We start from the raw sequence: 17,886 nt of genomic DNA, 5'->3' as shown, positions 1-17,886 counted from the left end.
TCTGTGTTGCAGTAAGAAGGTGCCAGAAGAGGCACAAGGGTAATTTGCAGCATGGACTGGTTTTCATCCTTCCTGTGTTTTGTTACAGTAACAGCTCCTTCTTAAATTCTTAAAACTAAGCTGGGAAGATTTCTCTACTGTGCATTGCTCAGGGGAGAGATAGATCCATCCTTGGCAGAGGACTACTCATCATATACCACCCATCCACAGTTACTGTAATAGGACTGTACAAAGTAGCCAACTTCGAAGTTATTATCTTTATTGCTACCTGATTGCAATTTTATAACTGATAGGAAGGAGAAAGTCATTGCAGAGGCCAAACCACTTTGAAACAAACCACCAGGGATTTACATCTTTTCCCCACTGCAACAGTACTAAAACTTCACAAGAAAATACTACTTTGTTTGGGCCTGTAGTCAAGTCTTTAGAAGATAATCAAAATCTTCTAGGATCACTTCACTTGGATCATTGCTGCATTTGGATGAAGAGGTGACTCAGTTGCATCATGAACTTCCTTTGTTCACAACTTCTGTTGTCCATCATGGTCAGGTAAGTGGTTCTTCATATCTTCAGGGTTTTGAACTGAGAAAAAAAAAAGATATAGAAATCTCTTTATGAGGCAGAAGTTCTTAATCTAGAAAACAAAAAATTTTGTAAGGACTGTTAAATACTGTGTAGTAAAATTATAGATACCACAGCCCCCATTAAGGAGTAGGTTCAGTGGTCCTATACCGAAAATAGGTCACAATGTAAACATGAACGTTCAAAAAAGACATTAACTAGGTATAGCTTGCTACAGGATACCATGTAAAATATCTTAACATTTTCAGTATGTGATATTTAGGTTAAAAGTAGGGGGGGTTTACCATTTTCAATCCCTGCAAGAGCTGCTTGCTTATCTGTTTCTGATTCAACTTCATTCACATCTAAATTGTAATCAACATCCTTGTCCTGGTTCACTTCTTCACGTTCCTGTTTGTCTGGAAGAAGATTAAGTAGTTTTATGCTATACCATAAGGTCATCTGCACAAAAAAAGAGTGATTGTAAACATCTTCCACAGAATTACTTTGCTATTGAATGAATGGTGTTTGAGTAAGTTTTTATATTATTTTTCCTTTGAAGTGTTAATTTTCAGAGCAACTTTGGCTGTAAATCCTGTCAAAAGAACTAGACAGAAAACAATATTTTGGGATTTGGAAAGCATAGCAAAATCAGCTAGCACTCTGATGAACATAAAGAGTATTAGACAATTTCAGAATACGTTACAGGACAACCTGAGGAAGAGCAAAATCTGAAGCCATTCCTCAAAACCCCTTGTTGTTTTAGCTTGTCCAGCAAGCAGAATGCTATAAACTATAGTACTTTTCTCCTACAAGAGATTTTCTTCATTCAGTCATTAACTCCTCTCAAGGAACATTTACTGACTGTCATAAGATTTCTTTAGACTGAGGACTCAGACATAAATGGAAACATTTCTGATTGCCAGAAGACTATCATTATTTTTCAAATAATCAACCAGGAAAAAAAGTAACAGAAAAGACGTGTAAGCAAACCTCACTTAAGATAGATCATAGCCTCTGTTCTAAATGTTCTGAAGACAAGACTTCCAGTTAGTAAGTGACTAAGAAAGAGGGCTGAAAATTGTAAGCCATGTTCAGACCACCATATCAAATATATTTCTATTGTTAGAGACCTAAAGATCTGAAAATTTCAGAAGCCACTCTTCTTGAAAGAGGATGCCCATAGACTACTGAAGAAGTCTTTCTACCTTAAGCTCCTTTGGCTACAAGGAACCTATGCAGTAAAGTTGAGCAATAAAGCCTGAGAGTATCCTCCTAACCTTTTTAGCTGACAGAAATGAGGACCTTTGAAGCAGAGCTTTCAAGGGCATGGAGGAGATTTTTCCTTGCACTAACTGTTGGATGATTTTGTTTTTATCTATCCTTTCTGCTCTTTATTTCTGTCAAAATGAAAGCAGTTTAGGTAACTTGTAATTACATCTCTTAGCCTGCTCTGGCCAGCATCTTTTTGGACCAGTTGGAAAAATACTGCTTTAATGCCGTTGAGATTATTGTTGCCAAGTTAGCAACAATGTTGACACTGCAACTTACAATTCTAAGGCTGTGTTTACTAGAAAAGCATAAACAGCATTTTTGTGGGCATCAATTCTTGCTCTGCCATAAGGCTTCCTTTTAATTACTTGGGCTACTGAGTCAGAGCTTCAAGTCAGAGGAATGTCTGGATATCAGTCAGGTTTAGACACCACATTAATACTCTGCTGCTCAGTGCTGTTGAGCTGTGTAGTTCAGGGTCACCTGATAGATGCCAGAAACTGGCACCTTTACAATATCTGATCCATGTTTTTGAAGACTCACAACACTAAACTTCAGATATCTGAAGTCTGAGTTACCAGTTTTACTCATGGTAGCTTCTTTTGAAATAGGAATAGCTAGTATTCACACATTGACATTGTAAAAAGACTAACTGCAAAACATCCATGCTTGAGTAACCCTCTACTCATCAGTGCTTTGGATGATTAACATACCATCCTTTTCAGATGCATCACATTCTTTTAAAGCTGCAATACAATAAAGTTTTGGGCTGAATTTCCCTAAACACTTTGTGGAGCCAGTGGAAAGACAGTAGGGCTGTTATGATGTGGGACACATATTGAGAAAGTAAGAAAATTACAGCCTGAAAAATATTCCAGGCTGGAGCTTTTCAGCTCTGTTCCCAGCCAATAAGCTGGGCCAGCTCAAGGCTAGGGAGAATTTCTCCCAGGGTGATAATTTGGCCAAAATAAAAAGGAGGTAATAACAAAGATAGAACACCTGTTGTGGTGTGTGACCAGGCCCTGGGAATGGGGTGTCTTCTCTCTGAACCAATCACCTTTTCTCTACTCTTGGAATTGCGAGTCATGCTATAAAACCAAGTGTGTTTCTGAATAAACTTGTCTCTTTCTTCCTGTCACGAAAGATGACCATGTAGCTGTGCATCTTATTTCCGCTGCACTTAAAGGGTTAAAACCCCATTCCACTGCTACATTATGGTGCTGCAGAGGAACTCAGCCTGGCAGCTTTGTGTTGCACAATCAGAAGCCTACATCCTAACTCGTGGACTGCAGCAGATTGCTCGGGACTGACACCTTCCACATCACACTGACCTTTATGAAAACTTGTACTAGGTCTGTCCAGCTTCCACCACTGTTGTAGAAATCATGCCCTATTCCACGCTTTCATTTATTTACTTTTTTGTTACTGTTTTTAAGAATACATGACATGCTACAAACCAGCCTTTCCAGGGGGCAAATCATCCTGCTTATCATCGTAATTTAGGAGCTCTTCCCTCTCTATTTCCTCACTGGCAGCTTGCTCTGCTGCTGGCTCTAACATATCTTGCCCAGCTACACGTTTCTCATCCTCAGGTGGATTTGGCTCCTTCTCTGACTCAGGCAGCATCTCCTTGTGATCTGCAGTAGCCTTGAGTGACTCTTGAGGTTTTTCCAACTGACTAGAAAGCTGCTCCTCTTCTGCCTTAGGCTCCTGTTTTCTGATGTCGGTTAGGCTGTCTGTTCTTTCTGAAAAAAACAAAAATGATTCTGAGTGGAAAAAATAATGCCCTCCAGCATGGCAAAAGTTTAAAACGTTTAATAAATAATTATCAATATTTAATTTTAATAAATAGTAATAACTAATTATTAATACTAATTATTATAATATAATTATAATTATTTTATAATTATAATAAATTCTATAATTAATAATTCTTAATATAGATTGATGAATAGTAATTAAATCTTAATTATTACTATTTAATTTAAATAATTATTAATATTATCATAATTATTATTTTTTATTTCTCACTAAATTCTTGGTTTTCCTCTGAAAGAATGTCTTCTAATCACATCAGTTCCAGAGATAAGAAGACAACTCATGTTTTTCGTACTGGGAACAGCTAAAGAAGAGAACTTCATTTACTGTCAACAGCTTCATGCTTTTACATCCTTAAAATTTTGGTACATGGGGTTAATAAACTGGGCAAGTGAAACGGAGAAATTTAAATAAAAATTGTGGTGTCCTATATAAGCATCAGGTTTCTGTGTGTTACATCTTATTACCAACAATAAAATGGATTTAGTGTTCAAAAGTAGCTCAGGACAAAGGATCACAGAACGAGATTTGCAACTATCCAAGTCTGTTCTTATTTTTAAACATCAAGAAGGAAGTGCAGGACTGCTATAATTTTTAGTTGACATTAACATATATCTTTTTTCTCATGCATCTGCATTTTAATTTTAAGAAACTCATGAAATTTTCTGAATTAAACTATATGTAGACACTGTAAGAATTTAATTTCTATCACACACACTACTATGCAGAACAGACACACGAGGATACATCTGCAGACACACTGTTAGAGACCTAGAAAAATTACAGCCAGGAAAATCATTCCCAGGCTGGGGTTTCTCCTGGTTCTCTCACAGATCCGTTCCCAAGCTGACAGCTTGTTCAGCTCTCCCAGGATGATAATTTGGTCAAAATAGAATCGAATTAATAAGATTAGATTAATACCTGGTGCCAACCGTGGGACCCATTCTGAAGTACTGTCCCAGAGGTGTTTTCTCAATTATCCAATGAGCTACTGTCTTGTCTTAGCTCTGTGGAACATGCTATAAGTACAGATTGTGCTCTCAATAAAATGCCTTCTTTCCCTAAGAAGGTCTGTGTGTGTTGCTGTCATTGCTCTCTCTCTTTAGCCCAGTAACCACATACATCCACTCAAATTAATAGTTTCTGAAGTTTAGTGTCAAAAGGAACCACGAGGCTAACAACCTAAATCCATGTTTATCATTTCTCTTTCTTGCATTTGGCTCAATGACAACACATGGGAAGTATGGATGTGTGCTTGTTGTAAGCCTAACTTTCAGCTATTCCACGAAGAAGAGGGGTACCAGGCTGAGTATGTCAAACTTACTAAGAGAGCAAATTTTAAGTATGCTTGAAAACTATTCTGTCCAAAAGTTGGGTATTTTTTCCATATTAAATAAGGAATGTGACTCCAAAGTTGTAAATACTTCTCTTATCCGTTATGTGCAATGTACCTACTACAATAAAACTGAACAAACACAAATCCTAGCAAGTTTTCCTTCAGCTGGAAACCTGATTGATGTTCAGACTGTTGGTGTCAGTTTTTCCATCTTAATCTGGTGTAAAAAAAGGTTTCTAGATGTTCAGTTGAATTACAACCGTTCTTAACTAGTTGTTAGTGAGACAAGGATTTCCATCTCACCTTTAGCCTGCATCATGTCTGTCTCTCTTACTGTAGGTGCTGCTTTAGGAACATCTTCACTGGTTTTCTGCTGTTCCAAGTCAGCCTGCTTGAACCCTGTTTGCTTCAAGGCTGACAGTTGAGTATCGACCTATAAAGTGAACATACACAGGTAAGCACTGGTCTATATAACTGCACCTGGATTTGAAAAGGGAAGTAGAATTTAGATAAGAATTCTGCATGAGAAGAAGTCCTAACACACTCTGAAGTATTTGGACTGAAATGATTTATTGGTGATAGAAGTACTGTACAATTCTGAATATGCCGTAATGTTTCTATGTAACAGCATACCACATCAGGAGAATTTTAAGATATCTTATTTAACTGCAGCTAATGACAAGATTACTGTCCTTGGTTATTCTCAAGAGTGTTACAGAACAATAAAACCACATATTTATCCACTGTTGTTCTGCTACTGTGTCAGGGTCAGTAGAGCAAATAAAGAGATGCCATTTACTATTACGTGCACAGGGCAGGAAAACCGAGTTTGGTCGTCATTAGACTTCACCTAAGTAAGGCTTGTATAGAACTGGTCTGTAACTATATTAAATGCAGGATTAAGAAAAGTGTAAATTAACCAACTAGAAAATAATACCTGTTTAACATGATGAAGCTTGCTTAACAATGTATTAAATTCTGGTGCTAGACTGCTATAAGCATCTGACCAACTTAGATATTAAGCCTAAGATGTATACCATCTTGAAGATCTTCCAACTGGGCAATTAAAATTCTATGTATGATTTCTACTTACTTGCATTGGCTCCCTCACATGGCCATGGTCTCTCCCTGTATGTCAATGTTGGCACGTTTGCCTACCTGAGGCCCCCTTCCATCTCCTCCCCATCTCTGGTCTAGTGGCTGGCAGTCCTGTGCTTGGTGCTGTCTCTGTCGGTAAATCCCCTCATCTACAGCATGGTGAACAGGCAGCTCAGGAATGCCATGTCACCAACTCTCCATAAATGACTCCTAGACCATATGAATTAAGTATTTGGGGGTGTAGGTTTGTACTGGACCTCTTGAGAGACACAGGACTCAACTTATGATTCACCATTAGTTCCAGGAGAAAATGGAAGATGGCCAGTGAACTGAGGGATATACCCAGGGGCTTTCACACAGGTGAAATTAAGAACACCCATCCTCTAGGAGGGCAATCTGGAGCTGCCTGTAGAGAATGCTGATTCTCCAGCTACAGTATGTTTCTGGAGTTGAGTGGAGGTAGAAGAGGTTTGAAAAGATGGGGTAGCCATGCTTCCCCTAATGTAACTCTATCACTCATATGGTACCCCTTGTAGCACCCAGGCTCTTCATGGTCAAGGCTCAAGCAGTCAGGACCTTGCTTGCCTTGGTATATGGAATTATTCTTTCCCCACTGTCATCTTAGAAACATTAAATGAGGATGCAAAGCCAGGACCAGTGGGGGATAAGCAAAGCTGAGCTGTTTGCAGATGAATTTATGAGAACAATCAAAAAGAAAGACTTGAGAGGAAAAGAAAACAAAATATACAGGCTCGGATATGGGATTACCAACCTGGCAGCCCAGCATCACTGACTTCAGTGGGACCAAGAAGCTACAGTTGATGGGTCCAAACAAATGTTGCTTACTTCCATGGTCACTGGAAACTGGAAAGCTCTCCCAGTCAACTTGATACATTACCATCACTGCTCTCTAGCACCACCCCAAAGGAGGTAGTTGTATCAAGGTGGGGGTCAGCTTCTCCTCCCAGATAACGAGACAGAACAATAGGAAATGGCCTCAAGTTGCCATTTCAAACCGGAAAAGGTTTAGATTGGACATTATGAAAATTTTCTTTTCTAAAAGGGTGGTCGGGCTTTTCCTGGAAGTTTGGAAAAGTTGTGCCACAAAAATGGCACATGGAGACATGGCTGAGTGGTAAACACAGCAATGTTGGGTTAATGGTTGGACTTAGAGGAAGATCTTAGACATCTTTTCTGATCTTAATGAGATTATGATTCTGTAACTGACATAGAGCTATGTCAATTCAATTCACACAAACACTGAAAATGGAACATGAAATACAGATGGGAGCCCATTTTGCTCTAAACCAGCTTGGTGAAAAAAACCCAGAGTGTTACAAAATCCCCATTTGTTCAGTGGGGATTTTTTGTTGCATTTTTATTTTTGTTTCTTTTGCAAAAGAAAATAAAGCCAAGTATGTAGAGAAAGAAAAAACATGCACACATTTAGAGATAAAAACCTCTTTGTGTCTGGTAGTTTATAAATGAATGGGCAATCTTATGGTATAGGAAGTCTCACAGTTGACAGAATTGTTTTCTGTTACCCATCGTCATTGGTACTGTCAAGACTAGCTTCCCATTTATCTAAGGAGGGCAGTGAAACTATGTTGTCAAATATTCATTCAGTCATTTGGAAAAATGACTGCAGAAAGAAGTAGCTAAGTCACCAAGAAGACAGAGTTGTAGCATGAATACTTGGCTATTTTGAAAAGCATTTAATTTCCATCAAAGCCAGGCCTTTGTGTCATGACCTCTTTGTGTCAACACCATGAAGTCCAGTATCAGCAACTAATCTAGCATCAACTCTTACCAATGCTTGATAAGCAAATGTTACTATAGAATATTTGGTTATTGCAATGAAGATGTTCAGAAGAACTCTATCTTCCTTCAATCAGTAAAACAAAAATGCTGAATTTAAATATGGTTCCGTTTTATAAATAATTCAGCTCCTTGAGATCACTCTACAGTAGAAATCACCAGAAACTGAATATAAGATCATTTTTCACTTTTTGTTTGGCATGAATTCTTCTGCAAAAATACTGAGCCTAGACTTAATAGCAAGAAGTTACCTCTTTAATTACACATGCAAAATCCTTTACTTATCTTAAATTTCTAGCCAAGTAATTCTTAATGTCAAATACATTCAAAGGGTATATGCTGATTTTTTTTAGGTTGAAACAGTTAGATAAAAAGATAGCAATTGAACATATTATATTTTCCTCAGCCAAGAAGTACACATCATTCCTCAAATTACAGATCTCTAAGTAAAGCTGTTTATAGAATCACAGAATCACAAGGTTGGAAGACACCTTAAGATCACCAAGTCCAACCCATGCCCTAACATCTCAACTAAATCATAACACCGAATTCCACATCCAATTTTTTTTTTTAACACGTCCAGGGATGATGACTCCACCACCTCCCTGGGCAGACCATTCCAGTACTTGATCACTCTTTCCATAAAAAACTTTTTCCTAATTATTAGCCAACATACAACCAACATACAACATAAAAACCAACATTCTGTTTTCTTTCTGTTTTAAGACAGACTTTCCTATTACATAAGCACATACATCTTAAAAATAGGAATTATTACAGCTTAAAACACTGGACAAAAACATACATAGACTTTGTCAGGGTAATCTTGCACTAACATAACATAAAACGAAGTACACTTTTATAAAAGCAAAAGGCTGAAATTCTTGGGCAAGCAAACAACAGAGAAAGTTACTGCTTGGCCAAAGAAACACTGCCACAGATACTAGGGAACACAAGCAGACAGAAATTATTTAGGCAGTAGCTGTATTATCTCAGATGAGTTCGCTCATCTGAGACCGTCCCATTTACACATAAGAAGGATAAGAAATAATCTGCCCAGCTTTACGGATAATCGGCTTTGAGTAAAAATTGCCTCCAACTATGCACTTTAGGAGACTGAAATTGTCCTGCAAAGGAGCTTCAGTCAAACTCCTCAGGTTGCTTCCAAGATGATTTATCTTCCAAACTGGAAATGGGAAAAGAACTCCAAAAAGGCAACAAACAAACACATACAAACAAATAAACAAAGAAAAGGAATCTAATGCAAGTAATTGTAACTAAAATCTGTTGCAAAGCCACACTAAAAGTTAACTTGAGCTCTATATTAGGGTCTTCCCTAGATCAACTTTCGTAAACAAGACACATCTGACTAACAGATGATCTCCAAATGATGAGGGCTCTTTTCACTTACAATTATATATTATTTACTTTTTATCTACTTATTTGATACTGTTGATAAAAACTATTGACAAGCTGTAACTTTTATTTTAAGGCATAATTGGATAGCACTTCCTGTTTCTAATGCTTCATTCAAGTTGCTCACATAGTTAGGTTCCCAAGATAAAAGGTCACACACTTCAATAGTTCTGTCTCCCTCATTTTATATAAAGGACGACACAGACCTGGGAATCTCTGGGCAGACAAGTCATCAGATTTAGTCTTTTCCTAGCTAAAGAAAAAAGGGTATACACTACAAAGCCCCCACTGTCTTTGTAATGATAGTAGGTAACCCAAGGTAAAGGGAAAGGCCCCACTGCAGTCACATGTAAAAAGTCTAACTTAACCTCTGTTTATTCAGTAATCCTGAAGAAAAGGCTATTTTGATACAGAAATAAACCGGGTGCCTTCTCACCCGAGAGTTTAATTGCCTCTTTCCAGGGCCGTCCATATCAAGCTTAACCAATCAAATCCTATGCTTGACTAAACCCCGCATCAATGAAGAAGCATCAATAAATCACATGCCAAAATAACAAGATGAACTGAAATTTCCTTTTCTCAGGATTTTCTGCCACCCTCTGCATCCCAGGAGAAAAAGCCAGCTGACATAGCCAACCTATTTCAGAGCCTGCCCTCCCCTAGTGAGCCTTTCAATAGGTTCAGCAAAGAATGTGTGATTCTTTGGCTCAGAATATCCAACAGCTGAGATATCTGATTATCCCTTTATTCCTACAGTAAAATGCTGACATAAAGGACTTCTGTGAAAAGTCACAGCTGATGAACCTTGTACTACAATATTCAGGTTTGCTGCTTCTCTGAAGTGATTCAAAATTTATCCTCACCCTTAAGACACAAAGCAACTAAGTTCTTTAAAGTTTAGTCGTGCAAACGTTCCTTAATGGATCCCATACTGCTTCCAGCATCATTTCTCAAATTCTGCCCATCTCAGAGACACAGTGATTTGGAGTCTTCTACAGGACATTTCCTTGTTCTGTCCTTGAAATCACCCCATTTCCCATAGATCAGAAACATAGAACAAATACTGAAGTAGTGAAAAATTTAATGGGAGATGGGGTAATGCTTATAGGAGACAGCAGAAAGGTGAAGAAACACTTAAGAATTACAAAGAAAGTATTTTCAAGAAATTATCCAAACCATACCTGGCTATCTTCTGTGAAGTCTTTGTGTTCTTTGATTTGTGGTACATCACTACTCTTTTTTGTAAGCTCACCTATCCTTTCTTCACATTGTTCTTTTAATTCTTTCATCTGATTGATACACTGCGACCTGAAAAAAATATGAACAAGATGTTTAACTCTCATCTAGACTCTTCTATAACGTACTTTTGTAAAATTATCCAATTTTTTTCATATATCTATTTTTTTCTTTACTTTTTATTATTTCCTTCATTATACTACCTGGGCTTACATTTGAGAAATCACTAGGAAACAATGAGGCCTTGACTTAAATCCTAAGGACAAATTCATAGTGCAGGCATGCATTCTTTCTTCTATTGGAAGAAATTAATTTAAACTACTTTTGTTTGACTAGATCAACAAGCTATATGACTTTTTTTCTTTGTGTCTTTGCTAACCAGTAAAGTCCAGTAAGGTAAAATCAATTTTGATCCTTGAAGCATTCATATTTTGATTTTAGCCAGCAAGTGGAAACAGAAAAGTACAGCTGAAATAGAAAACAGATGTAATCTACTGTTACTAAACTGAACGCTCTTCCTCAGTATTTCAGCAAAATGCAGTGCTGCAAGATGTAACAAAATGTATGTTACAGAAATTGAGTTAAGTAGTAGCTACTATAAGTTCCAGAAGGAATATATCCTAAAGATGCAAGCACTGTATCTTTTACATACTTTAATAGTTAGACAGCACCATTAGCATCTTAATCTTTGTGACAGTAGTCTTCTATCTGCATCTGTGCAGCCTGCCTTTCCCTCACAGCTCCCTAAACTCCTACGTCAGGTCTGCTGTATGCAGCAGTGTTTTTCCTAAAGCTGCCAGAGCAGTGTTCTCCCGTTCTAAGAATGTGCTGGGGATCCTGTGCAAAGCCCAGGAGTTTTGTCAATCTCAGTTTCTCAGGGAAGGTGGCTGCAGACAGGGCAAGATTATCCTTTCTCTCCCACTCTCTTCATAAGTCGTTTTACAGCTTTTGGTTTTTATCAGAGGAAGAACAAGACCTAGTGAATAGCAAACCAAGATAAACATTACCACCAACATGGGTGATAAACCTCCAAGTTTTCCAAAGGCAGACTAACTACATCTGTCTTGAATCACTTCCCTGCACGTGTATATCAATCCAGTGCCTAACGGGTGTTCCTCTCATGACTGTCCAGCAGATAGATATATTTGTGCAATATACAGATCTATTTATTCCTGCTGATCTTAGACTTAAAAGGAAGACAGACACTGGCAAACAGATTCACTGATCAGCACAGAACTATCAACAGAAGTCCATGAGTCTCAGGTCTGTCATTTAACTAAACAGCAAACAGTTTTTGGTACCATGGTACACAACAAACACAGAGAGGGAAAAGCCCCTTAACAGATATATAAGCAGCACAGCTTATTGAAAGGCAGGCACATACTTTCCAACTTTGTTCTACTTTGCTGTTAGAAATCTTAAATTACAGCTCCATTAATATAATCCATCTAGGTCATCTTTATTACATGAGTAATAATCCAAAAAAGATCACAACCACCTGGTAATCAATAAATATCACAGAAGTAGTAATATTAATCCTTAATTCTAATGTCAAGGAAACACAAAAAGAAAAAAATACTTACTTCAAGTGTAGCCTGCAAAATTCAAGTTCTTTGACTGTCATGTTCCACTTTTAGTCATAATTCCTACAAAACCTGGCTAAAGAATGGCTGCTGAAAAACCACCTATCACTACAAAAATTACATTCTTGATGGAATATAATTATGAGAACAAACACAAACAACAAATTCTATTGCTCTTTTGTATCTGTCCACAATGGGGAAGATACTAGAGGTTGTGAAGGCAGGTAGAGGAAACAAGAATATTATTGAGAGAAGAACTGAGGAGAAGTTCCTAGAAATACCAGAAATGTGTATTTAGTGTAAGGATACTATAAGTACTTCTGTTCAGTTTTCCATGCTTTAAAATTCAGTGGGAAACCTCAAGAAAAAGCCATGAATAGATATGTCATGTAAAGCAGAACATATGAGTCTCATAGTACCAGAAATTTCCAAGACTTTTTAACTCAATAAGGTGCAGCTTCTCATCAGGTATTCCCCTATCTTAATTCAAACTTTTTCACAGTTTAGGCTCTTACTGTTTCAATTTTCCCCCACAATTCTTAAGTGATAATATTGATACCTTTATCCTTCGTCCTTCCTGATGAAAGAACATCAAGAAATGTCTGGGCACAGAGATGAAAACACTAGGAAGTTTATGCACTTTTCCGAGATCAACTGTGAGCAACCGTGAGCAATTTTCGAAGATGTGTCAGATGTTACCTTCCCCTTAAAAACGTATATTTGCAAACAGAGCTATAGCTAACAAGGTACAAGAGTACCTTGGTTTATAACCAAGTCACCTATAATTTGGGAAGTCATCTTTCCTAAAGAACATACTTACAGGTCATATGAGAACTTCCTCTGAAGGTTAGTCTGGTTCTTCTGAAACCAGTAAACATCCAGCTGTAGCTTTCCATATTCTGTCTGTAACTCTTTCAAGTGTTCTGGTCAAAGCAGGATTAAAATACACATATATGTACATATTCTACAACACAAACGTCAAGAAACAAATCTACAATAAGAATGCTAAATTAATTCATCTGTCATGCAAACTACATTTCGTTCACAAATGCATAGATAATTGTTACATTTATTCAACAAGAGTGCACAGGATCTGGTAAGAATAACCTTTCAGCATAATATATTAGCAAAAACAGTATAATGCATATTTTTACCTACTTTTCCTCTAAAGGAATACAAAACAGATTTGCAAACCCCGCTAAGTTGCAGTCTGGAAAATCCTTCTATGAAATCATAATCAGAACACAATATGAAACAGCATTCACATTTATCAGTCATATACAGACAAGCTTGCAATGCTTCCCTGAATAATATGTAATTTATAGCCATGTTCCGTAGCAAAAGAGGCATCTGTGGTTTAGAGCTTCCTGATAGAAACCTTTGTGAGAGAGCAGCAGAAGACAATACCACAACACACACACTTCTTTGTAGGATTAATTCCCAAGAACCTCCAGAGGAATACACTGCTAACAACAATTTTGAAGCACTGCCATGAATAGAAATGAATTAGACTGATTTTTCTTATTTAGAATAGGATTTATGAATTCCTCTGGTGCTAAAATGCAAGACTCCACATCTCAGGGAAGAATGCAAGAATATGTTGCCAGGTAAAATTAAGAAAAAATGCATTAACTTAGTTCTATTCCGTATTGCATCGTAAGAGTCACGAGTACTACATCAAACACGACATGGACAAATCCTCCTACTATTGGGGCAGATTAGTCTGATACTTAACTGGAGCTATGCAGAAGAAGTATCTCAGTCATGGCAGCTCCTGTACCACACCCATAACTTGAGAAAGGCAGCATTCTCAACAGACCACAGAAAAATGCAAGTCTTAAAAAGAGAGGGCCTAAAAGTCAATATGAGAGAGATACACGGGGTACTACAACCATACCTCGTAGGCTCTGAATCAGTCGATCATTTACTGTGATGTTATTCATCAGCACTGCCTGAAAGAAGAACAAAAAACAGTATTTTAATTGTGAAGGACCTGTATTACCATTATAAACAACACCTATTAAAGCACTTGTAATAAGATCTACTTTTTGCATGTCACAGTTGTAACAGTGTCACAGTTGAACAAAACCTTTTAGCTGCTTAGAGATCTCCTATCACAAACAGCATTCATTTTAACATCGATTTTCCAGTAAGGGGGAATGGGAGAAGGTATCACTGCAGAAATAAAAGGAGGAAGAATTTAAAGTAATTTAAAGACACTAAAATTGCTTGTAACTTTATTCTAATTTAATCTCACGACTGGAGTCACAGTCAGACTTACTGTTATTTATCTCTTGAAGGAAGAATACAACATCACAGCTCACTACAAATTACCCTCTCACTCAGGAATCAATATACCTACATTCAGGCATGCAAAGATGAGCTATGAAAGCATTAATCATTCAGCATTAAGCAACTCCAAGAAAGCAAGGTGAAGCCCTTGCACTGTATATCCCTTTTCTCCCTATCTTCTTGATTGCTTTCATGTTGGAGTGGCATCCTTCCACTCCCTCACTTTGTTCTCCCTCTCATTCTGAAGAGGTAGCCAACACAGGAACATGTTTCGTCTATTCTTTCATCAAACTCCATCTACCATTTCATATACACATACCTCAAAACACCTGAAAGCTGAATCAAGTCATGGCTAAGTGAAATTATTCCTGTGAGCCAGATGTCAGGATAACTCAGGTTCATATTCAATATTTATCAAATCTGATGCAGAAGAGTTCTTAAGAACACAAAAAAGAGATCCAGTGACTCTTAAGAAACATCCCAGTCTAGTCTTAGGAAGGTATTTCTCAGGCTCCATTGTCAGTTCCCCTATTATCCATGTCGTGGGAAACTTCAGGGTTCTTCAAGGGTCCCAGAAAATCAACTCCCTTGTTTCCCAAAGTTTCTGCTCTAGCATTGATATGCGTATATGTCCACACCTGAAAAGAAGTAACAGTATCCCACTCTGTCTGCCCAAGTCACCCTGAAACATTGACAGCATTGTCGGTGCCTTTCTTCCCAAAGGCTACAGTAACAGAGCCAGTTGATTAGGTGAAGTGCAGCATTCAATAAATCTGAGTGGGCTAGCACCCAGTAGAGTAGTTGTGCCTCTGAAAGACCCTTTAAAAAGAATCCTGCTTCACAGAGATGGTCATTCCGCTGTTGCTAAGTATTTGTACACCATTCTATATGTACAGCTGTTCTGTGAACACCACCATGAAACCTCAAGAAAAAACTCCTTTATTAAAAAGGAAAAAAACTCAAAAAGCAGTAACAACTTACACGTATGATTGTTTAAATTCTCCCTCTCCTTTTTCATAGGCCAAGTAAATAAAAAATGAATCTGTTTTCACTGGTTTATTGGGGAAAGGAAGTTAAATGTTTCAGTGGAAATTCCAAGTTTTGCTAATGTGTGGACAATGTAGTCAGGTTGTTGCAGGATTATTATCTTCAGGATAATACAGCATTTGCCATTACCAGAAACTGTCAGTGGACTAGAAAAATCAGTATGATACAGAATTTTATAATTTTATGTTCTTAAAGTTTTTTGTGGGTCTTTGTTGGTTTTGTTTCTTTTTTATGGTGAGGAGGGAGGGAAGACTGGGAGAGAATAGGGGGTGGGGGGCAGGGAGGTTCCTTAAAATGAAACTCCTAAATGCCAGGATCACTTATGTGACAGTAAAACATACAAGTGTTATATATTTTATACATTGGGACAACAATAACTGTGATTAGCTGAAGTAAAAAAAATTACTTTCCATGGTAAGAAAAGTCTCTTCAAATCACAACAGGGAAGAAAAGAAGTCTGCCTTGGTCTTTCTGGATTATATATAAAACTTTCTTTTGGCAAAGCCACACCTATCTCCTTGAATGTGTGCAAAAGTCCAGGCAAAAACCTGTTAAAATCTAGTTACCTGTTTAACTTGAGCAGGAAATACTGTTTAATAATTTACAGCACAGTACTGCAACTGCCAGCTTCCAAGCTGACTAAGTCAATAACATCAGGCCTTCCATTCTTCTTCCTATCATTCAAGTGTTAACTAATTTTTAAACTAATAACTGGGGTTTTATGCAGGTCAAAAATGAAAACTGCTGAGAAGCACTCAGCAGACACATGCCAATACTCAGTTCTAGAAAGAAACTCACATTTTAAACTTCATTCAGCCCACAGAACAATAGCTGTAATCCCCAGGAGCAAAAAATTCAGCTTTTGGAAAACCACTCTATCACCGTATCAAAGTCTGATATTCTGTGACACAGTAACTCTGTAATATAGAACCAGCTTATTCTATTTGTAAACATGTTTGCACAGAAATCCTTATCAGAGAAGGAAAAAAAACAGTCTTTTGATTGAAGATAATGCTGTGGACAGCAGGGCTTCAGACACTAAAGCTCAAAAATCACACTTCCACCAGCAGTATGGGAAACAAATTGCTCCAGCTGTACAGTAAATTTTTTTATGACAGCTGCCAAAGACTTGTTTGTTATTCACCACAGAACATGCCTACATAAGTCTTATTCCTCTTAAGAAACACACAGCTAAAATTTGTTTAAAAATAATAAAACATAACGCAGAAATATGCATGAGAAAGCTCTGAGATAAATTACTTGAAGTCTTTATTTTGAGCACATACTTTGAACTATGTAAATACATTTGATCTGAATAACGCCAAACAGTATTCTCCATACATATATTCCTTGGAATTCCTTACTACAGTAAATCCTCCAGCATTTGCTACTGTCAAGACTCAAGCTAACCCAAGCACACTGAACTGACATACGTGCTTTCTAACACTGACTGTATGTGGTGTATATAAAACGAGGTAAGATAATAATGAGATATTGGAACAGAAAAAAGAATGCAAATAGTTTGATAAGCATAAACACTAAAACTTAAGAAAAAAGGGAGTTTGCATTCACAAATATAGCACAAAGGAGACAAAGATAAGCCATAGGATCAGTAACTCAGCTGGTAAGAACAAAACCAACTGCGAATAAAGCAAGACGGGAAAGTAAGATTTATACATGCAAAACCAGCCATTTACAATTAATCAGGGAAAACCAGGGCACTTATTTCATTATTAACTCAAACTGATTTAAGTCCTTCCAGCAAAGAAAAAGAGCGGCTCTGTCTTGCATGCTCCTAAGACTCCCCACCACTATTCTGGCATTAGCATGAGAATGAATAAGGCTGGCAACAACTGATGTTTTAGTTACTGCTCAGTAGTGCTTACACTAAGGCAAGGATTTTCCCATGCTCTGCCAGCCAGCAGGTGCACAAGAAACCAGGAAGAAGCTCTGTCAGGTATCCCAAACTGGCCAAAGGGACATTCCATGCCATAGAACAGTGGGACATAAAGTGGAGGAGTTAGCCAGGAGGCATCTATAGCTGCTGGTGAACAAGTTGGGCATCATACCACAGGTGCTAAGCAACTGGATTGTGTGTGTTTTTCTAGGGTTTTATTCCTCTCAGTTATCAAACTTTCTTAACACAGAGTTTTCTTCAAAAATCTAGAGGAAGATGTGGGAAATAAGTGGGTGCATGGTATTTAGTTGCCAGCTGGTGTTAAAACATGACAACTAACCACAAACAAGCTTTTTGGTTCCAGGACAAGAGACTAACAGCTAAACTACATATTAGAGTGTGGGGGGGAAAGATGATAAATAAGATTTTTAAGGAAGTATTTCTCTTTAAGGTTAATCATTGTGCTGCACACTCATGTACACTTCAGTGGAGGCACATCAATTAGGTAAGCC

General features: G+C 37.6%; 1 protein-coding gene across 5 annotated transcripts in view; it reads right to left on the bottom strand.

Annotated features, from left to right (window-relative positions):
* Nucleotides 1-242: 242 nt before the first annotated feature.
* GOLM1 (golgi membrane protein 1) overlaps nt 243-17,886 on the bottom strand; it is a 33,076-nt gene continuing 15,432 nt past the window's right edge. For all 5 annotated transcript variants that reach the window (XM_088156460.1, XM_014869129.2, XM_088156457.1 and 2 more), the window contains 7 exons: nt 14,036-14,090; nt 12,959-13,061; nt 10,501-10,627; nt 5,291-5,420; nt 3,291-3,578; nt 867-980; nt 243-582 (listed from right to left, as the gene is read on the bottom strand). In XM_088156460.1, the coding sequence (XP_088012586.1) occupies nt 521-582; nt 867-980; nt 3,291-3,578; nt 5,291-5,420; nt 10,501-10,627; nt 12,959-13,061; nt 14,036-14,090 (879 nt within the window). In that variant the 3' untranslated portion in view covers nt 243-520. The remainder of the gene's footprint in view (nt 583-866; nt 981-3,290; nt 3,579-5,290; nt 5,421-10,500; nt 10,628-12,958; nt 13,062-14,035; nt 14,091-17,886) is intronic.

Source organism: Sturnus vulgaris, chromosome Z (genome assembly GCF_052056855.1).
Source record: "Sturnus vulgaris isolate bStuVul1 chromosome Z, bStuVul1.hap1, whole genome shotgun sequence".
NCBI classification, from domain to species: domain Eukaryota; kingdom Metazoa; phylum Chordata; class Aves; order Passeriformes; family Sturnidae; genus Sturnus; species Sturnus vulgaris.
This window is presented reverse-complemented; position numbering and strand designations above follow the sequence as displayed.